The sequence below is a fragment of the Mobula hypostoma genome, chromosome 2, assembly GCF_963921235.1.
Source record: "Mobula hypostoma chromosome 2, sMobHyp1.1, whole genome shotgun sequence".
Classification (NCBI taxonomy): domain Eukaryota; kingdom Metazoa; phylum Chordata; class Chondrichthyes; order Myliobatiformes; family Myliobatidae; genus Mobula; species Mobula hypostoma.
The window spans coordinates 234,769,603-234,795,878 of NC_086098.1; the positions used below are offsets into that span (position 1 = coordinate 234,769,603).

The window sequence follows — 26,276 nt, forward strand, 5'->3', positions numbered from 1 at the left end:
TTTAGGTCAAGGGACTATGAGGGCCAGGGGAAAACCTTCAGCTTGCGCCGCTTGAGTTAGTCCGTTGTGGATTTTGAGGTGTGTTTAGGATCATTATCTTGTGAATCACATGATCAATTCACCCCCGTGCTTAACAGTTGGAGAGGGGTTCTTTTCATGAAATTCTGCACCCTCTTTTCTCCAAACATACCTTTGCTCATTGCAGCCAAAAGGTTCAAAGGAACACCTCAACCAGCCTGATGCATTTTGGAAACAAGTCCTGTGGACTGATGAAGTTAAAATAGAACTTTTTGGCTGCAATGAGTAAAGGTATGTTTGGAGAAAACAGGGTGCAGAATTTCATGAAAAGAACCCATAGAAACCATAGAAACTACAGCACAGAAACAGGCCCTTTGGCCCTTCTTGGCTATGCCGAACCATTTTCTGCCTAGTCCCACTGACCGCACACAGACCATATCCCTCCATACACCTCCCATCCATGTATCTGTCCAATTTATTCTTAAATGTTAAAAAAGAACCCGCATTTACCACCTCATCTGGCAGCTCATTCCATACTCCCACCACTCTCTGTGTGGAAGAAGCCCCCCCCTAATGTTCACTTTAAACTTTTCCCCCCTCACCCTTAACCCATGTCCTCTGGTTTTTTTCTCCCCTTGCCTCAGTGGAAAAAGCCTGCTTGCATTCACTCTATCTATACCCATCATAATTTTATATACCTCTATCAAATCTCCCCTCATTCTTCTATGCTCCAGGGAATAAAGTCCTAACCTATTCAACCTTTCTCTGTAACTGAGTTTCTCAAGTCCCGGCAACATCCTTGTAAACCTTCTCTGCACTCTTTCAACCTTATTTATATCCTTCCTGTAATTTGGTGACCAAAACTGAGCACAAAAACTGAACCCCTCTCCAACTGTTAAGCATGGGGGTGGATTGATCATACTTTGGACTTGTGTTGCAGCCAGTGGCACAGGGAACATTTCACTGGTAGACAGAAGAATGAATTCAATTAAATACCAGCAAATTCTGGAAGCCAACATCACACTGTCTAAAAAAAAGCCGAAGATGAAAAGAGGGTGGCTTCTACAACAAGATAATCATCCTAAACACACCTCAAAATCCACAATGGACTACCTCAAGTGGCGCAAGCTGAAGGTTTTGCCATGGCCCTCAGTCCCCCGACCTAAACATCATCGAAAATCTGTGGATAGACCTCAAAAGAGCAGTGCACACAAGACGGCCCAAGAATCTCACAGAACTAGAAGCCTTTTGCAAGGAAGAATGGGCAAAAATCCCCCAAACAAGAACTGAAAGAGTCTTAGCTGGCTACAGAAAGCGTTTACAAACTGTGATACTTGCCAAAGGGGGTGTTACTAAGTACTGCCATGCAGGATACCCAAAATTTTGTTTCAGGCCCTTTTCCTTTTTTGTTATTTTGAAACTGTAAAAGATGGAAATAAAAATATTTCCTTGCTTAAAATCTTAAAGAAATGTGTCATCTTTAACTTTATGCCTTTCGGAAATCAGTTCATCTTTTACTTGCTTAGCTATTCACAATGCAGGTTTCCCCCGCCATCCGGAGGTAGAGCGTTCCTATGAAACGGTTGGTAAGCTGGAATGTCGTAAAGCAAAGAAGCCATTACCATTTATTTAAATGGGAAAATTTTGTGAGCATTCGCAGACCCAAAAATAACCTACCAAATCATGCCAAATAACACACAAAACCTAAAATAACAGTAACATATAGTAAAAGCAGAAATGATATGTTAAATACACAGCCTATATAAAGTAGAAATACTTTTCCACAATCATTGCCTGCATTGTTGTCCGTAGCGAAAATCTCACACAAGCGCCATCAGCAAAATCATGGCGCAAGTGCTTTCGGCAGAAAATCTCACACAAGCGCTGTTGGCAAAAACACTCTCTCCAGTAACCTTTAAGCTATGAAGCTGCCAGATCATACTAAATAACATGTAAAAAATACACAGCCGATATAAGGTAGAAATAATGTATGTACAGTGTAGTATCACTTACGGGAATCGGGAAGACAGCAAGCACACTGATGATGGTGTGTTAGGCTCAGTGGTCAGAGTTTGGGTGGTGCAGTGGCCCCCACCCTCCGGGCAGCGACCTGATACCGATCCGCGAAGCATGCAGCGGTAGCTGGGAGGCACATAGCACATCTTTAAGAAAAAAGCCGAAATAAACATACTAATTAATTAGGTACCGCCTAGCACGTAATTGTTGGCCCAGATCAGAAGCGATTGCCGATTGCGTCGCCTCTGATCTGGGCCAACAGTTACGTGTCGGACGGCACCTAATTAATTAGCATGTTTATTTTGGCCTTTTTCTTGAAGATGTGCTGTGTGCCTCCCAGCTACGGCTACATTCTTCGTGAATCAGTATCTGTCCGTGGCCTGGGGGTTGGGGTTGTGGGACACTGGGGTGTCATCTCGTCATCTGTTTCCATTAAGGCAGGCAGGTCATCTTCTCCTATGACTGCCCGCCTTGATGTCAAAGGTCGAGGTTCGTCGTCTGATGTGGAAGGCTTGCTTGACTGCTGAGCCTCGCGCATTTTACTATCATACAGTGCTTTGTAAGCACTCAAACCATCTTGCAAATATCCCCTAAACCTACGTACCCTTTCAAAATTAAAGTCATACTTTATCATTGCAGCGAAAATCTCACGCAGTTGCTTCACGTTCAGTTTGCTATTGCATTCGGTTTCAATTGTTATCCTTTCCTCTTCCAATTGCATCAGCTCTTCATTTATCAGTTCTTGGTCATGGGATGCCAAAACCTCTTCATCATCTTTATCAGCTTCCACAAGCCAAACTCACGTTGTCCTTACTTCATTCACCACGATCGAAATACTTAATTATGTGTAGTTTTACGCTAAGTGTAATACCCTTACGAGCTCTTTCAGGCTTTTCCGACGCCTTAGAACTCATCTTGCAAACGGCTGCTCACAGGCACGTGTTTAAGCAAAGCCGGCAAGAATGCAGTTCTGAATCCAGGGAAGAGCGGCTGCTCGGGGCGCACGCTGCCTTTTATCGCGCGCTGATTTTTTTTGTAACAGTGAAAACACCTTCTGTTAGCAAAAACAGGGAACTAATGTAGGTCTTTCGTAACAGTGAGGTTTCGTAAAGCGAACGTTTGAAAAGCGGAGGACACCTGTAACAGAAATTTTGACCGGGGGTGCCCAAACTTTTGCACGCCACTGTATCTGCCTAGAGCAGGCAGTCCTCAAAAACTGAGTAACTGTGCAAGAATAGGACTAGTGTGGGGTGCCACCAAGAAACCTGGTTACAAGCTTCAGTGGCAGCTACAGGAGAGACTGCACATACAACTGTTGCCTGGCCACTTCACCAGTCACAGCTTTATGGGAGAGTGGCAAAGAGAAAGCCACTGTTGGGGAAAAAAGACCCACATGAAATCTTGTCTGTAGTTTGCCAGAGGAATGTGGGAGACTGAAGTTGGCTGGAGGAAGGCTCTATGTTCTGATGAAACCAAAACTGAGCTTTTTGGCCATCAGACTAAATGCTGTGTTTAGCATAAACCGAAAGCTGCAACATCATCAAAAACTGAGAAGCATGGTGGGGGCTGCATCATGCTGTGGGGCTGCTTCTCTTCAGCAGGCCCTGGAAGGCTTTTGAAGGTAGAGGGTAAAGCAAATGCAGTAAAATACAGGGAAATCCTGGAGGGAAACCTGATGCAGTCTGCAGATTTGTTTTCCAGCAAGGCAATGACCCCAAGCATAAAGCTAAATTTGTGCAATAATGGCTTAAAAATAACAAAGTTAATGTCCTGGAGTGGCCAAGTCAGAGTCCAGCCTGCAATCCAATTGAGAATTTGTGACTGGACTTGAAAAGGATTGTTGACTCACAATCCCCATGCTTGAGCAGTTTTGTAAAGAAGAATGGGGAAAAATTGCAGTGTCCAGAGGTACAAAGCTGTTAGAGAACTATCCACACACTCAAGGCTGTAATTTCTGCCAAAAGTGCATTTACTAAATACGACTTGAAGGGAGTGAGGAATTACGCAATTATTTTGCATTTTATATTTGTAATTAATTTAGATCAATTTGTCAGGGTTTGTTTTCACTTTGACACAAGTCTTTTTCTGTTGATCAGTGTTTTTAAAAAAAAAGTCAAATTAAACCCACTGTGATTCACTTGTAAAACTTCCAAGGTGGGGGGGCTGGGGGTGATACTTTTTGCAAGTACTATATATACTAGTTAAATAAGTATTGCAAACATAGAATTTTAAAAAAAATTTTGCTACTGAGGTAGTGTTTATGGGTTCAATGTCCATTGTAACACCGGATGGTAGAGGGGAAGAAGCTGTTCCTGAATTGTTGAGTGTGTGCCTTTGGGCTCCTGTACCACCTCCATGATGGTAGCAATGAGAAGCAGGCATGCCAGGGTGATGGGGTCCTTAATAATGGATGCCACCTTTTTGAGGCATCGCACCTTGAAGATGTCCTGGACACTGGAGGCTAGTGCCCGTCATGGAGCTGAGTAAATTTACAGCTATCTACAGCTTATTTTGACCCTGTGTAGTGCCCGCCACCCCCATACCAGAACATGATGTAGCTAGTTAGAATGCTCTCCACGATATATCTGTAGAAATTTGCACATGTGTTCAGTGACACACCAAGTCTCCTTAAACTCCTAATGAAATTTAGCTGCTCCTATGCCACCTTTATAGCTGCATCAATATGTTGGACCCAGGACAGATCCTCAGAAATGTTGACACCTAGGAACTTGAAAATGCTCACTCTTTACATTTCACAACCTCCAGCCCAGCATATAGCCAGCTCTGGTGTTTCCTTTCCTGGCAGCCACAACAGGCGATCCCAGGGCATGAGGGCCTGGTCCACTCAATGATTGAGGGCATGCAGCTCCCCCACTATCATCTCATCAATGAAAGCAGTTATGTTTCATTAGGAGCTTGAGGAAAGTTGGTATGTTCCCAAACACTAGCAAATTTATACAGATGTACTGTGGAGAGCATTCTAGTAGTTGTATCACTATCTAATATGAAGGGTCCTCTGCTCCAGATCAGGAAAGTTGTAAACTCAGCCAGTTCCATCATTTAAGGATCCCCATCACCCAAGGCATGCCCTCTTCTCATTGTTACCATCAAGGAAAAGGTGCAGGAGCCTGAAGACACACACTCAGCAATTCAGGAACAGCTTCTTCTCCACCATCAGATTTCGGAATGGTAAACGAATCCATGAGCATTTCTTCAGTATTTTTCCTTTTGCACTAATTATTTTTTTTATAAATATTTATTGTAATTTTATTGTTTTTATTGCAATGTGCTGCTGCTGCGAAACAACAAATTTCATGACATCTGGTGATATTAAACCTGATTCTGAAAGTGCTTGGGAAGCTGAAAGGTCTAAAGGTGGATAAGTCAGCTGGACCAGGGTTATGAAAGGGATAACTAAGGAGATTGCAGAAGCATTGGTAATGATCCTTCAACAATCCCCGTGTTCTGGCATGGTTCCAGAGGAGTGAAAAAATGTAGATGTCACTCCACTCTTCAAGAAGAAGCAGAAGAAAGGAAATAGTAGGCCAGTTAGCCATTATTGAAGATGATATTGGAGGCACGTGATAAAATAGGCTGAGTCAGCATGGTTTCCTTAAGGGGAAATCTTGCCTGACAAATCTGTTGGAATTCATTGAGGAAATAACAAACAGGATAGACAAAGGAAAATCAGTGGATGTTTTGTACTTAGATTATCAGAATGTGCTCCACATGAGGCTGCTGAATAAGATTAGAGCCCATATTATTACAGGAAAGATACTGACATGGAAAGAAGATTGGCTGACTGGTAGGAGGCAAAGATTGGGAATTACAGGGTCCTTTCCTGTTAATAAAAAAAATTCTACTTTTCATGTTGTATTTCAGTGATCTGGATTTTAGACAATAGGTGCAGGAGTAGGCCATTCGGCCCTTTGAGCCAGCACTGCCATACACTGTGATCATGGCTGATCATCCACAATCAATATCCAGTTCCTGTCTTATCCCCCTAACCTTTGATTCCGCTATCTTTAAGAGCTCTATCCATCTCTTTTTTGAAAGCATCCAGAGACTTGGCCTCCACAGCCTTCTGGGGCAGAGCATTCCATACATCCACCACTCTCTGGGTGAAAAAGTTTTTCCTCAGCTCCGTTCTAAATGGCCTACCCCTAATTCTTAAACTGTGGCCTCTGGTTCTGGACTCACCCATCAGCGGGAACATGCTTCCTGCCTCCAGCGTGTCCAATCCCTTAATAATCTTATGTTTCAATAAGATCCCCTCTCAGCCTTCTAAATTCCAGAGTATACAAGCCCAGTCGCTCCAATCTTTTGACATATGACAGTCCCTCCATCCCGGGAATTAACCTCGTGAACCTACGCTGCACTCCCTCAATAGCAAGAATGTCCTTCCTCAAATTTGGAGACCAAAACTGCACACAGTACTCCAGGTGTGGTCTCACCAGGGCCCTGTACAGCTGCAGAAGGACCTCTTTGCTCTTATACTCAATTCCCCTTGTTATGAAGGCCAGCATGCCATTAGCTTTCTTCACTGCCTGCTGTACTTGCATGCTTGCTTTCAGTGACTGATGTACAAGAACACCTAGATCTCATTGTGCTTCCCCTTTTCCTAACCTGACTCCATTTAGATAATAATCTGCCTTCCTGTTCTTACCACCAAAGTGGATAACCTCACATTTATCCACATTAAACTGCATCTGCCATGCATCTGCCCACTCACCCACCCTGTCCAAGTTACCCTGCATTCTCATAACATCCTCCTCACATTTCGCACTGCCACCCAGCTTTGTGTCATCAGCAAATTTGCTAATGTTACTTTTAATTCCCTCATCTAAATCATTAATATATATTGTAAACAGCTGCGGTCCCAGCACTGAACTCTGCGGAACCCCACTGGTCACCGCCTGCCATTCCGAAAGGGACCCGTTAATCACTACTCTTTGTTTTCTATCAGCCAGCCAATTTTCAATCCATGTCAGTACCCTGCCCCCAATACCATGTGCCCTAATTTTGACCACTAATCTCCTATGTGGGACTTTATCAAAGGCTTTCTGAAGTCCAGGTCCACTACATCCATTGGCTCTCCCTTGTCCATTTTCATAGTTACATCCTCAAAAATTTCCAGAAGGTTAGTCAAGCACGATTTCCCCTTCGTAAATCCATGCTGACTCAGACCAATCCTGTTACTACTATCCAGATGTATCATAATTTTATCTTTTATAATTGACTCCAGCATCTTTCCTACCACCGATGTCAGGCTAACTGGTCTATAATTCCCTGTTTTCTCTCTTCCTCCCTTCTTGAATGATGGAATTGATGGCTTTATGGCCAAGTTTGTGGACAATACAAAGATATCTGGAGGGGCAAGCGGTGTTGAGGAAACAGAGAGGCTGCAGAATGACTTGGACAGAATAGGAGAATGGGCAAAGTGTTAGATGGAATACAATGCCAGGAAGTGTATGGTTGTGCACTTTGGTAGAAAGAATAAAGGTGAGAATGGGGTTGAGAGGGATATTAAATCAGGCATGATGGAATGGTAGAGCAGACTTCATGGGCTGAATGGCCTAAGTTGTTCCTATATCTTACAGTTGATGAATGTTGATCTGTCAATGGCTGTTTTTATTGGATAAAATGTATTCTTGTTTTTGCATAATTTCATGCACGTTTGTAACCACCTCCTGCCTGCAGTTGTCAGATCTGTGGTCGTAGAGTTACACAGCATGAAAATGCTCACCAAGTTTCATTATTGAGCAAGTGTCACCTTACCCATATTGGGTCCCTAATTCTAAATCTTTCCTATTGATGTACCTGGCCAAATGTCTTCAATACATTTGTCTCTACCACTTCTCCTGGCTGCTCATCTCATATACTCACCAAAAAAAGCTGCGTTTTACACTCCTTTTAAATCTTCACTTTGTACCTTTGCTTTTCATGACTTTATAAATCTATAAGATCACATTTACTCCAATGAAAAATGTCCCAGCCTTTCCAGGTTTGTGAATCTAAAGTCCTCCATTCCCAGTAACATATTTGTAATTTTTATTGTACTCCTAGTTTAAAAACATCTTTCTATATAACAGGTTGACCAGAACTCTGCAGTTTCTCAATGTGGCCTTACCAATGTTGATTGTGAATTGGCTATGACTCAAGCATTCATCTCAGTACAACTCTGAGGACATGACCTACTCTGGTTTGTCAATCTAACCACTTTTCAGCATTATTCTGAATTCCGTTTTCTCCCATCCTTGTTAACCAATCTCTTGTGGAGGACATTATCAAAAATGGTAATCAAAATACATTGTATTGACTGGACCCCAGCTTCCCCATAAATCTCCTAGCCACATCCTCAAGGAGTTTGTATAGATTAGTCCAACATAATCCTTCACTGAAAATAGAAATTGTAATCAGCTCAGCAGTCTCTATGGGGATGGGTACAATTAATATTTCAGGTCAAAGACCATTCATCAGTACAAAGATAGAGAAAAAGCAAGCTAATCTTTCACATCCATATTGGCTCTGTTTTAATCCTGTTATTCTTCTGAAGAAGTTCTGTTATTTTCTGTTCCACCTTTGTTCCTTTAAATTGCCACTTAACACATCACTAAATTTAATCAGAAACCGGTTTAATATCACTGGCATATGTTGTGACATGTTTTGTGGCAGCAGTACATTACAATATATAATTTTAAGACTATAAATTAGTAGAAGAAATTTATATTAAGTAGTGCAAAAAGAGGGGGGGAAAGTGAGGTGACGTACGTGGGTTCACGGTCCATTCAGTGGGGAAGAAGCTGTTCCTAAAATGTTGAGTATGTGCCTTCAGGCTCCTGTACCAATGAGAAGAGGGAATGTCCTTGGTGATGGGGTTCCTTAATGATAGATGCTGTCTTACTGACACATTCACCTTTGAAATATCCTCAGGAAGGCTAGTGCCCATGATGGAGGACATGCCCTCTTCTCATTGGTACAGGTGCTTGAAGACACATACTTCACTAAGTTCACAACTTTCTGCAGCTTTTTTTGATGCTATGCAGTGGCCCCTCAATACCAGACAATGATGCAACCAATTGGAATGCTCTTCACTGTACATCTGTAGAAAACAATGAGTTTTTGGTGACATATATCAAGTCTCCTCAAGCTCCTAATGAAATATAGCCCGTGTCTTGCCACCTTAGTAATTGCATCAAAATGTTGAGCCCAGGATAGATCTCAAGAGATATTGACACCCTAAAACTTGAATCTGCTCACCCTTTCCGCAGCTAATCACTTGACGAGGACTGGTGTGTTCCCTCAACTTGCCATTCTCTTCATTTCAGCCATTTGTGATTATACCTTCAGCAGCCCAGTCTTTGAGCTATGAAACTGCTTCCCTAAACCACTGCTTGTTTTAAGACATCCCCTAAAATCAATCTCTTTGGCCAGGTATGTGGCCACCTGCTTTTATTCCTATTGTTTATCTGCGAGTCCTATATTTTGCCATTGGCACCCCATAACCTCAGTTGTATGGGTCCTGAGCTCTTTGCCCTCCAACTCTTTACCATTCACTTTGATCAACCTTTAGACCACTTGCAAGGTAGCTGTTGGGTGCTCATTATCAAGTTTAATTTGTTGTGCAATAAAAGACTGTACTATGTTCAGTTCTGATTACCAGAACATGGGAAAATATTGAGACTGTACAGGCAAGAGTTGCAGGGGAGCTTCAGGTCATTTTGCAGTTTTTGAAGCTTAGTTGAGAACATTTGAAAGCACCCATTGAATCTGATTCAACTGTCATTTCAGACACCTCAATCTGGATCGTTACAAAATGCTGCATTTAAAACAACAAAAATTTCCTCTCCAGCTGCTAAATTTGTGTTGACACTACACTGAAAAGTTTGTTTATTACCAAGAACCTTATATTTGTACAAAGGCAAAGAATAGGGAGTTGCGCTAGTGAATGGAGCTTTGCTGTTTGCATGCTTCTGGGCAGACATCTATCTTCTGTACTGTGTCCAGTCCTGCAAGGACAGATGCTGCGACTCTGCAGAAGAAGTTGGAGAAGTTCACCAGTCTGATTTCTGCTTTCAAGCCATAAGTCTTTCCCTGCACACCCTGTGCTATCTCCACTGGTAAATGGCATGTGTAATGATGATCTGCATGGACATGGCAGGTAGGGTGGGGGAGCTGAAGCGTCAGTTTCTGTGCTTCAGACTGTACAGAGCCAGCAGTCAGATTTCTACTAGAGTCATAACATACCAAATCTCCTCCAACTCTTTATGAAATACAGCTGCTGGCATTTGTAATTGCATCAGTATGTTGAATCCACAGTAAATGATTAGAGATGTTGAAACTGCTGTCCCTTTCCACTGCTGATCCCTTGATGAGGATTGCTGTGTGTTCCCTTGACTACTTTCTGACGTTGAGTGCAAGGTTGTTGTTGCGACACTACTCAACCAGCTGATCTATTTTGTCTCATCAGCAAATTTAGAGACGACATTTACGTTGCACCTAGCCATGCAGTCATGGTTATACGCAGTAGAGAAGCGGGCTAAGCACACATCCTTGAGGTGTACAAGGAGAAGATGTTATTTCCGATCCACATTGACTATGGTCTGCTGAGGAAGTCAAGGATCCAGTTGCATAGGGAGGTACAAAGGCCCAGCTTTTGAAGCTTATTGATTAGTACTGAGGAGATTATGGCTTTGAATGGTGGTGTAGGCTTAGAGGGCTCATTCCCCCTATTGTGTTTAATGAACCTGGTAGAATAGTCCTAAAGGGTGCTTTTTGAATATTTGCCGCTCCCCAGTGTAAATGCAAATCTACATTTTGTCTTCCACAGGATACAGTGTCTGTGCACAGACCTGGTTTCTATGCTGAGCGTTTTCAACGATTTATGTGCAGCACAGTTTTCAAAAAAATACCACGTAGGTATCCAGTTATTATTGCGTTAGATGGTTTGTGTTGAAGATTTCTCATTTCTGAATTGCTTGAAATGAAACATTTCCAGGGCCTCTGTACTGTCTGTATTTGGTGAGACACAACCTTATGTCACCACAAAGACGCAGTCAGTCTGAATATCCGATAAAAGGTTCAGTTAATAATTTATTTGTAAATGAAGAATGTTTGGCTGGGAAAATCAGGTCTAGGGGACATAAACATAAAACACTACTTGTGGGATTTATTAAGAACTTTGCAAGAAAATATTATTCCCCATAGAGCACCAGAAGTGTCATTCCTCATTGAGTACTAGGGTGGTTATAGCAAATAATTTGAGAATATTGGATGTCATTTGGGAAAGGAAGGAATAAAAAGATGAGAGGGGAGTACTGCAAACCAAAAATGCTTGAGTCTAGTATTTATCCATCAACCAATATTACTAAAATTGTCCATCTCATATGAATTAACTGTTGTATTTCTACATTACAGTTGGGATGTTGGGAAGATGTAAAGAGATGCAATCCTTTACTACTTCTCTGTTTTTATTGAGTAACCTAGGGGACGGGCCCAGGCTCTTAGTGCAGGACAGCACCATTTCTGAGAACAGTAGGAAAGGAGATTAGGTAGACCAAGTAGGTGATATCACATTTGAGTTTTACAACTTTGTAAGTATTAAGTAATAACAGTACCATGGAGGTGGTTTGGGTTCCTGATGTCCCTTAGTACAAGGAGGGTGAGCCAGCATTGAATAGGTTAATCCTTGAATCATTTGGAACAAGTAACCTAAGTAACCAATTGTACTAATCCCATCTTCCCTTGACTTAAACCACTGAGTGCAGCTCCTTTCCATGTGCTTTAGCCATTTTTCCAGTGCTTGCCCTCAGTTTTAATCATGTTCTATTTAAGTCTTAAGAAGTCATTTTCCCTGTTCACTCTTCTCCTCAACTCCGTTTTTGTGGATGCCCCTTCAGTATCCTGGTGCTGATATTTAACTTCCAGCCTGATGCTTATTCAGTCCTGACTGTGGGAGCTATGTGTACCTGAAGTATTTACTGCATTTCCTACTTTGCAAAGTGCTTCTCTAGAGGTACCATATCCTTAAGGTGCTGTAGAAGTTCTGAGGCATGTTAATAGTGTCCAATGACAGCAGATCCAGTGCACAAGTTGACACTTTAACATCACTCTTGGTACAGCCAGTTTATTCTGTAATCCTGGAATCACAGGAATTACAGAAATCAGTGAATTTCTTCTGTTGCACTCTGAGCTATTCTCAGTAACAATTGCCTGGAAGCCAGTAGATTATTATGAAAGTCCTAATCGCCATCTGTGAATAAAGAAAGAAAAGGAAGTCTTGGTGTCACTCTAGTCAAGGTTCTCTATTTTTATGGTGGAATTCAAGCTGTTTTCCAACCTCAAAACCAAGAGAGCAAAATTGTCCAGGCAGTGTGGGCTACTGGTAGTAAGTCTGCATATCCTGTCTGTGTGCTATGGAGGTGGAGAGTAATAAAATAATTGCATACTAAGTATTTGTGTGTTAGTTTGTGCCTTTAATACTATTGCTTTTTTATTAATTTAGTAAAACCTTCCCCGTCAAAGAAAAGCAGACTCGGTATGACATCAGTGAGGCGGCCTGCGACAGGTGGCTCTGGGCAGCCACCCTCATCCTTGAGTGAGGAAGGTAAAGGCCAGGTGCCTACCAGGGAGATCACTCAAGCAATAATAGAACCAGGTAAAATTTTCAAATTCCTTCATGGCTGTAGCCCGCCCTGTCTTGAAAAATGTCTTGCTCAGACTCTGTCACACTCAGCACTATTTCTGTTCTCTTGCATGCCTCTGATCTCATAGTTTTGTGAATGACATCCCAATCAAGGAGAAAATACTAATTATTTAGGAAAGGTGAAGATGATCAAACTTGGTCAAGGTGGCTTGAAGAAAAGTAATTATGTTGGCTTGAACTCGAGGATGTGACAGGGAGTGTTGATAGAAGGAAACCTTTACATGTAGTACATTTAGATTTTCAAAAGCATTGGACAGAATGCTGTATCAGAGGTTGTGCAATGCCTCATCTTGCCACATTGGAGCCCAGTTCTTAAAATTGAATTCTGCAATTTCAGATGACTTGATTTCGATCTGTCTCAGTTATCCATTGGGGATACTCACTCAGCTTGTTGGATTTTTTTCTCCTTTTGCTTTTCCTCATTTCACAACTCCTACATTCTTTTATTTACATTCTCTTTAACTGCTCCCATTCACCCATTCATCAGATCACATTATTTACAGCATATCAATTTGATCGTCTGAAGCATCTTCCTCCTTCCATCCTCCCTGCACCTCAACATGCTTTCTTTTCTGACAGTCTCTTCAACCTGAACCCTAAATTGGTTCTCTTTCTAGATGCAATCTGACCTATTTTTGATTTGGATTTCCAGCATGTGCAGTTTTTATTTTCAGTGGATTTCCTTCCTTCAAGAACGTTAGTGAACCAGCTGAGTTCAGTGACAGTCAAATGGTCACCAAACTGAGATTCACTGTTCTCAATTCTTGATTTGTTTGTTACTTAAATTTTAAATTTCCCAACTTCCTTGGTGATATTTGAACTCTCAGCCTTAACGCTTGATGTTCATCCAGTGAGAGGTTAATTGTGCTGCAGCAGCCACTGAGATGAGGCTGATAACACTTGATCTGTCTGAATAAAAGAGGAAATATGGGGAAGTAAGAGCAGTTTGACTCTCACAGTCCTCTGGGTTCTTTCTGCTCAAGATAGCACTAATTTATGACATTGTTTCTGTCTTTTATTTCAGGAGCATATCAAGGTCGGCCTGACATCCTACCCAGGACCCCACCTCTTGATGAGGCTGCTAGTGATTCAGCTGCCACAACTTTATCCAGTTCTTCCCTTGCTGAACCTGGAGCGCTGGATGGCACAGGAACTAATTCCCCCGATACAAGGTCATTTCTTGTTGGGATTACACACTGTAGAAGAGGTTGTTTGGCCATTGGGTCTGTGCTAGATACCTACCCTGTTCTTTCACCATAATCCCATAAATAGTGATTATTGGAATATTTTCCTAAGGTCGGTGTATTGATGCTTCAGCACCTGACAATCGAAGGCCTTTCCTGACCAGCCTCCCACTTTGTAAAAGTTACACAAATTTCAGTTTGTGTTCTTGCATCAGTTTATCATCATGTATTCATTGACCTACCTCACTTTGCAGTCCAGAGATGCTGGTTTTAAAATATTTACTGCTTCATTGGCAGCTCTTCCAACATCTGCCTGAACCCTGGCCCCTGGATTCACTTCTGGCTTTCCTCGTCCATCTCCTTAAAAGTTCGTCCTTGTTGGATTCTATGTTTTAGTCTGAGGTTCTTTCAGAAGTCGGGAAAGAGACACAAAAGTTTTTGCTTCACGGTTGTTTTATTAAGCGTTGATAGAACAAAGGAAAAATTGAAACAGACAGTGATAGAGGTCTGCTGAGCAAAGGGAGATAGAAACAAAAGGATCTAAAAAGACAGCACCGAGCATGGAGCAGCTTTTGTACTACGTAGTTAAGAAAAATTCCATTCAAATTTGTAGATGAGAGCTAACCAATGAAGTACTTCTTATTCAAATAATGCAGAACAAAGAAGTTTCCAAAACTTTCCAGAATTATACTCTGTATAACCACCAGGGCAACACACTGAACTTGCATATACATACTAAGGGCACTAGGAGCATATTAAGCCGTTACTTGTATATAAATAATTATATAAAATACAAGCAGGTAATTCTTAAACTGCAAAGGAAATTACAATTAAACATTCAGATCCAGCACCCCTGAGCTTTTAGTGGTGACATGGCCTCGTTTTCCAATGTGAGTTACTGGAGAATTCTGCCTGACTCTTGTGAAGCACCGTGGGTATTTTTGCAAAGTTAAGAATCCAGTATAATTGTGAAAGAATTTGTGTAACTCGACGTCTGGATTATAATGAGTACAGACCTTGGAACCTGTTCTTGTTGCAGGCCTATAGGATTGGACGAGCACACCACCGACGAGACAGAGCAGCATCCAAATGAACTAGTTGCCAGCAGCGTAGAAAGGTGAGAGTACAGGGGTAGAACAAGACTGATGCCATGTTACATTGTGGAGCATCAAACCTGAATAGGGAGAAAGCTCAGCCAAACGTGGCAAGCTCTACAGTATTGCTGATGGTGCAACTATTATTTCTCCTGTGCAGTTAGGATTGGAGAGATGGGGTGCTCCAAGTTTTGCAAATAGATTGAAATTGTTAACCTGTCTGTCTGTTGGTGGTATTTGCCTATTGTTTGAATGGTTGCTGTGTGATGTTGGTGAGATAATGGAAGATCCAGTCTCCCACCATTGTCTTGAGATTTTGGTGATTTGGGTGTTATGTCTGTGTTGAAATTGCTCTTTGGATGGCAATATCTGTTTTGAACGTCTTCATTTGCCTGGGAGTAATTACCAAAAATTCACTACCTCTCTCTGCTTCAAGGTTATGGGTTTAACAGCACTGGTCCTGGCATGGCAAACTTCTGCTTTTGAGGATAGTTAAAATCTGCCTGTATCATTAGTGTTTATTAATTTAGCAGGTGATCCCATTAATCATGCTGAGTAAAATTTAGAAGGGGCATGACATGAAGAATTCCTCCTAGCTGGTGAACTTAACCAGGACAGTTTTGGTGTAAGGTGAGACGTTTAGGACAAGGTTCCGCATGGGAGGTTGTCAAGGAGATTCAGTTGTTCAGCATTCAAGGTGAGGTAGTAAACTGGACTAGACATTGGTTTTGTTGGTGAAGCCAGAGAGTGGTAGTAGATGGTGGCCTCACAGACTGACTCGTGCTGCAGGGATTGATGCTGTGTCGGTTGTTCTTTATCATCTATATCAATGATCTGCATAATAATGTGGTTAAATGGATCAGCAAATTTGTAGGTGACACCAAGAGCGGGGGGTGCAGTGGAGAGCGAGGGAAGACTATCATGGCTTTCAGCAGGAAAATTAGGCTGAAAAATGGCAGGTGGAATTTAATGCAAAAACGTGAGAGGTGTTGCATATCGGTAGGACCAACTAGGATAGGTCTTGCAGACAACTGTAGGGCACTGAGGAGTGTAGTAGAACAAGGATCTGGGAATATACATCCACAATTCATTGAAACTGGCTTCACCAGTTGATAGGGTTATAAAGAAAGCTTTTGGCACTTTGACCTTCATAAATCAAAATATTCAGTACAGAAATGTTATGTTGAAGTTGTATAAGACAGCGAAGACTAATTTGGAGTATTGGTGCAGTTTTGGTCGCCTATCTACAGGAAAGATGTAAATAAGGTTGAAAGAGTACAGAGAAAATTCAGGAGGACCTGAATTATAAGGTTAGATTGAATAGGTTAGGACTTTATTCCTTAGAAGATAGAAGTTTGAGGGGAGATTTGATAGAAGTATACAGAATTGAGGGGTATAGATAGGGTAAATGGTATCAGGCTTTTTCCATTGAGATTGGGTGGGACTACAACGAGAGGTACGGGTTAAGGGTGAAAGGCGAAAAGTTTAAGTGGATACTTTATTCAGAGGACCGTGAAAGTGTAGAACGAGCTGCAAGCACAAGTGGTGCATGCAAGTTCAATTTCAACATTTAAGAGAAGTTTTGATAGATACATGGGTATGGAGGGCAATGATACCAGTGCAGATCGATAGGATTAGGCAGTTTAAGTTGCTTTGCGGACTAGATGGGCCAAAGGGCCTGTTTCTCTGCTGTACTTTTGTATGACTGTATGATAGATGAGAAATTTCTTGGAGAGAAACATGCATTCACTCCTTTCACTTATAAATCAATTCTTGGAAAAGGAATCAATGGGGTTCAAAAATGAGAGTGAATTGAAGTAGAGGATCAAAGTAAATTTTCCAAAATTGTGTCCTTGTGCCCTGAGACCAGAATTGGGCACCTTACTGGGTCTGAACTGCTCCTTTAAATTCCAGCCTTTCCCCAGAAGACCTTGTCTGTGCAAAGGGCTCTGAGGTAGAGTGCTGTCACAGTACTGTCCAGTGTCAGCACAGTACATAGCCCTGCCAGTAACTATTTCAGTGGGTTGGGCACTCTCTCATAGCTTTACCTACATGGGGAGATTTCTGCATTCGCACTTTGTGATCCACCTTCTATTTCACACTGACCACAGTCTTGATAGTGTTGATAACATCAAGCAGGGTCAGCTCTTAAACTGGTCCTGTTATTCCAGGCTTCATGTAGAAAGAATGGAATCTTGAAGGAATTTATTGCCTGTCTTTCTTCTTCCTCCACTTTTTCACTCCCTCCTCCCCTTCCACAGTATACCTCCAATTATTTCAGAGCCAGCCTCGGGGACCCCTCTTTCAGAGCTCTCTGTTGCGTCAAAAGCAGAGGAAAGCAACCGGTGTCATGACACACTGTTAGAAACTGAAATCTGCTTCGTAAGTACCATGGTGGAGTTGAATGGAGAGGGTGGCTGGCTTTAGCAGTGAGGTGAGGGGCTGCTTCCTGACATAAGGCTTTTCAGAGAGCAACTGTTCATTAGCAGACAACAGAGTTGTTTGGTTTTGAGCGCCTGTGCACTGCAAATGGCTGGATCCCAAATGAAAGGGAGATTGGTCCTATACTGGGTGACATTTTCATCTTCAAAGTATGCAAAGCTTTAGAATTGGATCTCCTAAAGTTGGTCAAAATTTCCCACTCCTTCCCATTGCACAAACTGTAGATCATCATGGTCATCTTGCTGTTTCTCAGCTTTGGAAATTGTATTCTTGTAATGTTCTTCTTGCAAATCCATTTATCCAAGCTCCCACATTTGTTGACAGTCATTTCATTAATGACCTATAAAGAGTTGCAGCATCACTTAGGAACAGACATGGTCCACTCAGTCGCTCAAATTCCCAATGCCAGTTAAGTTCATTGCTGATTGAATTGTGACCCTACCTTGCATTCCCCAGTAATCCTTATCATGAATTTTAAAATGTAGCAAGCCACAGCTTCCACCGATCTTTGAGGAAGTATCCCAAAAGTCTTGCAATCTTAAGAGAGAAAATTATTGTCTTACTTTTAAGTAATGAACCCCCACCACCCAGTTCTACTTCATTCCACAAGAGAACTAGAACAGTACAACTCAGCAGGACCTTCAGCCCTGCTGTCAGTGCTGACCATGGTGACAAGTTAAGCTGAAGGAACTCGCTGTCAGGCAACATCTATCTGTGGAAATGAATAGACAGTTGACGTCTTGGTCCAAGATCCTTCATCAGGATTGGAAAGGAAGGAGGAAGTGGCTAGAGTAATAAGGTGGTGGGAGGGAAAGGAGAACAAGCTAGAAAGTGATAGATGAAGCTAGGTGGGTGAGGGAAAGTGAGTGAAGTAAGAAACTGGGAGGTGATAGGTTAAAAAGGCAAAAGGCTGGAGAAGGAGGAATCTGAAAAAAGTGTGGACCATGAGAGAAAGGAAAAGTAGAGAGACAATGGTGGGAATTATAGGCAGGTGAGGAGAAAAGAGTAATGGGGACCAGAGTGGGAAATGGGAGGAGGGAAGAATTCCCAGAAGTTGAAGAAATCAAAGTTCATGTTGGAGGCTAATCAGATGGAACATGAGATGTTGCTCCTTCAACCTGAGGGTGGCTGATCTCTTAAAGCTATCTGCCTGCACATGATCCATATTCATCCATTCCCTGTGTGTTCAGGTCCTTGTCTAAATGTCGCTTAAACATCACTATTCTCTACTTCCTGGCACCAACAACTCCTGTGGGTATATTTTTAAAAAAACGAAAAACATACCTTTCACATCCTTTAAACTTCCCCTCTCACCTTTAAGCTATGTCCTTTGGTATCTGATGTTTCTACCTTATCTGCACCTCTATTGCAAGACCATAAGACATAGCAAAATTAGGCCACTCACCCCATTGACTCTGCTCCGCCATTCTATCATGGCTGATTTATTATCCCTCTCAATCCCATTCACCTGCCGCCTTCCCATAACCTTTGATGCCCTGACTAATAGAAGCAGTGGAAGTGACCTCAGTTTAAGGCAAGGTTGGATGGATTTTTGTATAGCAGGAGAATCAAGGGTTATGGAGAAAACGCAGGTTGGTGGAAATCAGTCCATGGTCAGGTCAATCACCTTATTGAATGATGGAGCAGGGTGATGGGCCAGATGGCCTACTCCTGCTCCTATTTCTTGTGTTCCATGTAGTCAAGAACCTATCAACCTCCACTTTAAATATACTCTATGACTTGGTCTCCACAGCACAGATAACCCTCCATGTCTTCCCTCAGCCTCTGACGCTGCAGCAAACACAATCCATGTATGTCAATCTCTCCTTATAACTAATACACTCTAATCCAGGCAATCCTCTCCAAAACCTCCACATCCTCCCTGTAAGGGAGCAATCAGAACTGTCTAACCATATTTACTTCAAGACCTCTCAGCATCTTGTGTTTCAATCAGTACTTTCTCATTCTTCTAAACTACAGAGAATGTAAACTTAGCCTCTCCCAATGTTTTCTCAACAGGCATCTCGTCAATACCGGTTATTTATCAAATACGTCTTTACTGTTTACAATAGATTAACGTCTTTCTTTAAATGAAACCATCACTATATACTGTATTCCAGATATGATCTTATCTAGGCCCCATGTAACTGGTGTAACCTATCTACATCTTTCTTGCAGTTTATCTTCTCTTCTGGTCAGTTATTGAAGAAATTGGTTAAATACAGTGACCTGTATATCCATCCACAGGTCTTGCTGACTCCATCATTGGAACCAGGGCCTTCAGCAGCTCTCCCGTCCCTGACCTTTATGTTCCCACAGTCTTGGGCATTCCCTCATGAAAGGACTGTGCATTGGAGCAGTGGATTTATCTCCCCTTGTGCACGTAGCATTTGTCATCTCTTTCCCCCTCTGCACCATACTGTACCCCAAAAATTCCTGGTATTTATCTGGATGTACTGTAGCTGAAGCCTTAAAGTTGGATCGTTGCAGTGGGTAAAGGGATGATGAGAAATCCCAGTCCGTCAGCTATAAATATCAGACAGGTGGGAATTCACGGATAATCTTTCTTCACTCAAGAGTAAGTCTTTAACTTGTCTCCAACAGGGTAGTTGAGGTTGAGAATAGTGAAAAGCTTTAAGAGCTGCTGGTAAATATGTGAACAGAAGTTTGCACTAACTGGGTTTAGAAGGGACTTAGGTAGAGCATAAAATCACCACAGACATGTAAATACTCCCTTCTGTACAAGCTGAACCTAACTGTCCTTGTCATTGAATCTGTTAAACATCAGCAGGTTTTAGGGACAAGCATCGGATTTTTTATATTCCAAAGATGTGGAGAATTTCATTTATAGTCTTGGGAATGACCTCTGGGTTACCCAATGGGGCCCCACTCTGTGTTGTGATTGGTGAATAACTCATTATGTATTCACTGTTTAATGCAATTGACTAAGTGGATTGTATTTTTGTCTTTTATTGGTGTTTTCAACCTTTATTATTCTTCTACTTTGTCCCTAACCTGACAGTGGCAGTCACCCTCTTGTCCTCCAACTGCATTCTTGGCATTTTACAATGCATTGCATTGATAAATATCCAGATGTGTAACAACAGTCTTGCTTCTCTTTTTAACTAATTAGAAAGTAATGTCGGAATGATAATCCTTTGTGGTTCTGCAGTGTTACAATGCATTTTGTGTGTGGTACCATCTGCATAAACTCTGTGACTTCCTCAATATTGAATGAAAAGATGACTTCCTAATTGTGACCTTGCTGATGCTTATAAATTGCCTTAACATCTAACTCTTCTTCTCTCTGCTGCTTTCCATGCTGCCCTTTTTTCTTTTTGGTGGTTTGCCTCGCTGTGCTAACTCTGCACCAGTTCTTGGAGGGAAGGTATTGGATTTGCTCATCACCCATACTTCCCCGGCCCCCATGTCTTCCAAAGCCTCCAGAGGCTAATAGCAAGGATGTCAAAGTAAGTTTTCTCCTGTAAAACTCCACCCTGATATAGAGTTGCTCCATTTGGACTCTCCCCTTCCAATCCCACTTCCCACCCTCCCTCTTGCAACATCCATTTTCAGCTGGTCACCATGTTGGAAAATTGCTTATATTCTGGGCAATGTCATTTCAAAGGTTTTGAGCAAGTCTCTGCTTGCTGTGCAGCTGCCTTCCCTTGGGTGAAGCAATCCACTGGGATGAGGATTGAAAGGTCCCTTGGCCACCATTGCCCTAGCCATCACTCCTTGATCAAAGCTCATTAACGCAGAGCCCAATCCACTGCTTGTACGTCTTCATTTAAAGTGGTTGCATTTCTGCATGGCAAAATTCCATAGCACATTCAACACCTGCAGCCTCTAATCATACACCCTCTTTCAAAGTTTACCAAAGCATTTTTTGAGGAACTCTCAAAGAACATCTGATTAACTGAACGGTACATGTAAATATGACAGGTAACCCAAAAGCTTGTGCAGAGAGGGAATTTCATGGAGCATTGTAAAAAAGCCAGAAGGTTTAAGCAGGAAATCCCAGGGCAGCAGTTGTAATTGGCAGTGGAGATCCTGGTGATCTAGAGACCAGAGTTAGCTCAAATTTTCCTTAAATGGTCCATTGTGAAGAGGCTAGAAAAGGGGTTATTGGGTGAAGGGCAGTGAGTTACTGAAGGGTGATTGGTGAAAGGCAGTGTGCTTAGTGTTTTATTCCATTTACTAGGAATTGGTGAACTATTGAAATGTATAATTTAAAAGACAGGTCAATAGCATCCTAACCTCTGCCTTCAGCATGTGTCTTGGTGTTAGCAAGTGATGTGTGTAGACTGCAAATAAGTGTACTGTCTGGGTTTATTGCTGGACACTTCAGGGAAACGAAGCACTGTGGAGTTACTGTCTTCATTTTGGCAGGTGGGGTGGAAATGCCCCTTTCTGAGAAACTAATTCTCTATTTATTCTGTTTCAGTGATCTGGATGGAGTATGAACTACATCTAATAATTCCCATCTACCTGGGTCAGTTCTTCTTGTATATCGCAGCAAGTGCCCAGAAACTACAGAACTAAGGGAGACTTTAAAGGACACTTCTAACGGGGGAGGTGAGATTATACACAGCACCCCCTACCTTCCTGGCCTTGATGCCAGTCAGAGCAGCCTTGGCACCATGTGCTCTTGTTGCTAAAGCAGGCAGCTCAGCTTTAGGGTTGGGGGTAGCAGCGTGCAAGAATTCTTTGTATAAGCAGTTTAATTCCTTTTTCCAGATGCTGGTGAAGGATTGCTTGGGACATTTTGCTCCTTACTAATTGAACAAAGGAAGGAGCCAAGTTTTATTATTCTGCTGGGTTACCCCTGCCAAAAATCTCTTCTTTTCCTGTTCAAATGTCTATATTAGACACTTTTTTAACCCCACAGTCCCCTACTGCCTTATTTTACAGACGTGTGTGTTTGTGCATTTTCCTGAATTAATATTTATGGACATCATATTTAAAAGAACTGTTTTTCAGTTGTTGAGCCGGGGAGAAATTTGCCTTTAGAAGACTTTTAATAGTTCCTTTTTGTTAAATGGAAAAGGAAATTGTTGGGTGCCTGAAAACGAGAGAGTGGACATTGTGGAATCCAGTGTATTTTCCTACATGTACTGACTTGCTGCAGTATTCTCGATTATATATGCAAAAGTTGTAAAACCTTTTGGACTGTGTTGGTGCCAATTTGTCTTGTGAAGGAATTATCCTGTTGCCGCTATCAAGTAATTTTCACGCTGGCCTGCCAACTGTGTGCTGCAAGCCATCCAGCACTGAGAAGCAATTAATCTCCTCCCCCCCGCCCAGGGTGCTCAAGTGTGTTGCATATAGATTTAGTTATTAATGGGCTAGTGTCGTGGCCATCTGTGAAAGAATACTGAACTTCAGCAGGTGCTGTTATTGTGGCCAAGGTTTCAAACCAGCACCTTGTTATTTTAAAGCGCAGGGTGGAGGACCAGAGATTTGACTTAAGTTGAGACCTTCCTCTTCCCTGGCTGCAGGTAAACACCTAGTTGTAGAGCAGCAGCTGATTGATCATCCTTTCTGCACTGAGTGGATGGGATTTTGTGGAGCCCACTGGTGTGTTCTGAATGTGAAGGAGCTGCTGTTGGGTAAACTACCTGTTGTATCTATTCTCCACTCAAAATCTTAGCAACCTCCTGTGTGGTATTGATTCCAGTATGGTGCCAGGTCCTGCTTCTGTGCCATTATTTATCTTAGGGTGCAGGGGTGGTACCTGGGTACAGGAGTGTGACTCTTTTTGCTTTTATTGTCAACAGAATCTCAGTTTAACCTCATGGTCGCTGGACTTTCATAACTGAACTGGCTTGTGAAAAGTCTTAACGTGCATCAGGTTAATTGGATGTGGACCATTTCCAATCGAATCTAGAATCCTTGTTTTTCTGATGTCCACCAGGGTTTGCCAAGACGTGGGGTCCAGCCTGTGGCCTTCGGGTCTCCACAAACTGATCATGGTTTGCTCCAGAGTGGTGATTTAGCAAACACCTGAAACACTGGAATATGGGTTTTTAATCCTGGCCTGGGACACTTTTTGAGTTTTACCTGGCTGGTTAGTCACCTAGTCAGTGTGGTGTTGGCGGGAGGCTCAAGATGTCTGCCAAACCTCAGCTACAGTAGCTTGGAGAAGGTAGCAAAGCCCAGCTGCAGGCTAGGTATTTTCTTGAAGACCAGTGTATAGATGGCAGTTGCCCCCCACAATTTAAATTATTCCAAAGGGCACACATATGCTGGGATTTTCACACATTTACATCTCAGTCCCTCAGTCAGTCTCACATTTGCACTTTGTAGTGCAATAGAGTTGCTATTCAGACTTCTGGATGAATGTGAGGATCTTGATTGGTTAACTCTGGCCCTCATGGCTTTCTTGATCAAACACCTTGAGCACAAAACAGAGTGTTGATTAGGTATTACATGCCCTTCATCACACTGCTGCTATTGGGATCTGGCTATGCAAAAATAATCTGTTACAATTTCCGACAATATTTCAGTGACTTCACAGGTCTGAGACAATCCCAGCGATGCAGGGTTGAGAGTTTGGCTGATCTTACTGGGTTAGCAGTAGCATTTGACTGCTCCCACCTGCCTTTGGGATGTCTGACATGTTTTCCAGTATTGCCTTTTCCCAGATGCTCTATCAGTATTTTGGGGGAGCTAGTGTAGGCATGATGGGCTGAATGGCCCCTGTAATGCAGCATTCCATAAACTGAACTCTGCCTAGTCCTAACACGTGGCACTAAATTGTAGCCACTGATGTACAAGTTGTGCAGAGTGCCATTGCAGTTTAGATTACAGAGAAAGCTGTGTTGCCTCTCTGGCTATGCACTGGAGGAGTGGTTTGGCATAAGGACATCTTCACAACTCACAACATTCTATCCACTTTATGAATGTAACAAACTCCAATGATGGTGTTGGTTATGAATGTTTTAGTTTAACACGTGTATTTCTTCTGCCTGGGATGTTTTAGATACTTGACAATTATGTTGAGAATTATCTTTTTCACCCAGTTCATGAGAAGAGGGGGAGGTTTTCATCTCCAGTTCAGATTGATGTCAGCTCTCCACTCAGAAGGTATTGTGATGTGTCAGTGTGGAACACTAGAGTTAATTGCAGCGAAATAAATCTGGAGTTCTAAGATTTTGCAGCAGGAGTTAAAGGTGCTATTACTAATGGAATGGTGATTGGGGGTACTCAAACCTCCTTGCCAGGAATGGAGAAAGGGACTCTGTTTCTCACCTCCATGTGAAAAGTCCTAGTTTGTGAGCTTTGGATGAAATATATCAATAACACAAGTCAGTGGGGAGCTTTTTGAATATTTGTCAAAGCCAGGGTCTGAACCTGAGAACCCTGCTGGATAGGGTTCTAATTCAGCCCTGCAAGTAAGCTCTGAAATGCAGATTCTTCCTTTTCCCTTGTCATTACCAAACTTGGCTTCTGCTGGGCAGGCTTGAGAGAGGAAATGATCAGTATGCACCTGAATTCAAGGGGGGAAAGGGTCATTCTTGCTCAGTGTCCAATGTCTAACCTAACCTGGAGGAGCAGGGAAGCATTGGTCAGGGGCCGTAACTGTGGCCCCTCTTTGTTTCATAGTGAATGTTCTAGCGGTGGTGCCAGTGTGGCTCGAGGAACAGTGCCTCTAAGTAACAGAAAATTGTCTTTGACTTGGGCCGGTATGTGGCTTCCTTCATTCTTTCCGCCGCCCAATTCCCTTACAGTGAGACAACAGTAAAGCATATTTAATTTGTACTGTTTGTTTAGTTTTTGAACATTGAAATATCTAACTTTTCATCAACTTTGTATCTATCTGTATATAAATGGACAGTTTACCAAATGTTTGTGTCTGTGTGACTTTAATGGGGGTACAACAAACCGAAGTTGCCAAAAAAAATGAGGCCTCTGACATCAGTAGAAGTTTATTATTTTAAGTTGGTGTTGGGAGCAGAAAAGGGGTATTTCTCCCACTGCTCCATACTTATGCACATGCTGTCTCTTTTTCCATCATCCTCTCATAGTCATAGAGTAATAGAGCACAGAAACAGACCCTTTGGCTTAAAGGGTGATGCATGATGCACAGCATTATCCAAAGCCCCTCCTATCCAAATGTCTTTAAATGTTGTTACAGCTGCTCCAACCACTTTCTCTGGTCAACTCAGTCCATGTATGCATATTTGCCCTCTGGGTAAAGCAATTGTCGTTTGGGATCTTTTCAAATCCCCTCCACTCTCCTCACTCCCCAATTGTTCAACAGTTAAATGGACTGTTTGCCTTCATTGCAAGCATATCAGTGCTCAAAAATCCTGCAAGATTGTTCTGGCGCTGGTGATACTGAATCTGGAGTACTTGGGGAAATAGATTCTTCGTAGCCAAATTCAAAAAAGGATATACTTGAAAATTGGATCAGGGAATATGGCTAAGAGAGGGATAGAACTGACAGCTAAATGTTCCAGGGTGGTGATGAAGGAAAAAGAACATCATAGCAATATTCCAAGGTGAAATTATGGACTGATCATCCAGTAAGGCTTTATGTGTGGAGCTGAGACTTAATAGGAGGATCACCCTGTTGGGTATTGTACTGTAGACCCCCAAATGGTCAATGGGAACTAGAGGAAACAATATGCAGGTAAATGGCAGGAAGTTACAAGGGTAATACGATGTCATAGTATATAGTTTTTAACTTTCCTAATGTAGAATGGGACTGCCATGGAGCAAAGGGTTTAGATAGAGTGGAGTTTAAGTGTTCAGGAAAGTCTCCTTGGACAATGTGTAGTCAATAGGATGGGTTGAAATTTGTTTAATGTG

General features: G+C 42.2%; 1 protein-coding gene across 4 annotated transcripts in view; it reads left to right on the top strand.

Moving 5' to 3' along the window:
- The window catches only part of LOC134342924 (phosphatidylinositol 4-phosphate 5-kinase type-1 alpha-like), a 103,344-nt gene extending 77,835 nt beyond the window's left edge, over positions 1–25,509 (top strand). For 2 of the 4 annotated variants that reach the window (XM_063041626.1, XM_063041627.1), the window contains 6 exons: positions 10,865–10,949; positions 12,539–12,691; positions 13,764–13,911; positions 14,963–15,040; positions 17,279–17,399; positions 20,834–21,897. In XM_063041626.1, coding sequence (XP_062897696.1) covers positions 10,865–10,949; positions 12,539–12,691; positions 13,764–13,911; positions 14,963–15,040; positions 17,279–17,399; positions 20,834–20,947 — 699 coding nt within the window. In that variant the 3' untranslated portion in view covers positions 20,948–21,897. The other 2 variants (XM_063041628.1, XM_063041629.1) reach the window with 2 other exon arrangements.
- The last annotated feature ends 767 nt before the right edge of the window (positions 25,510–26,276 follow it).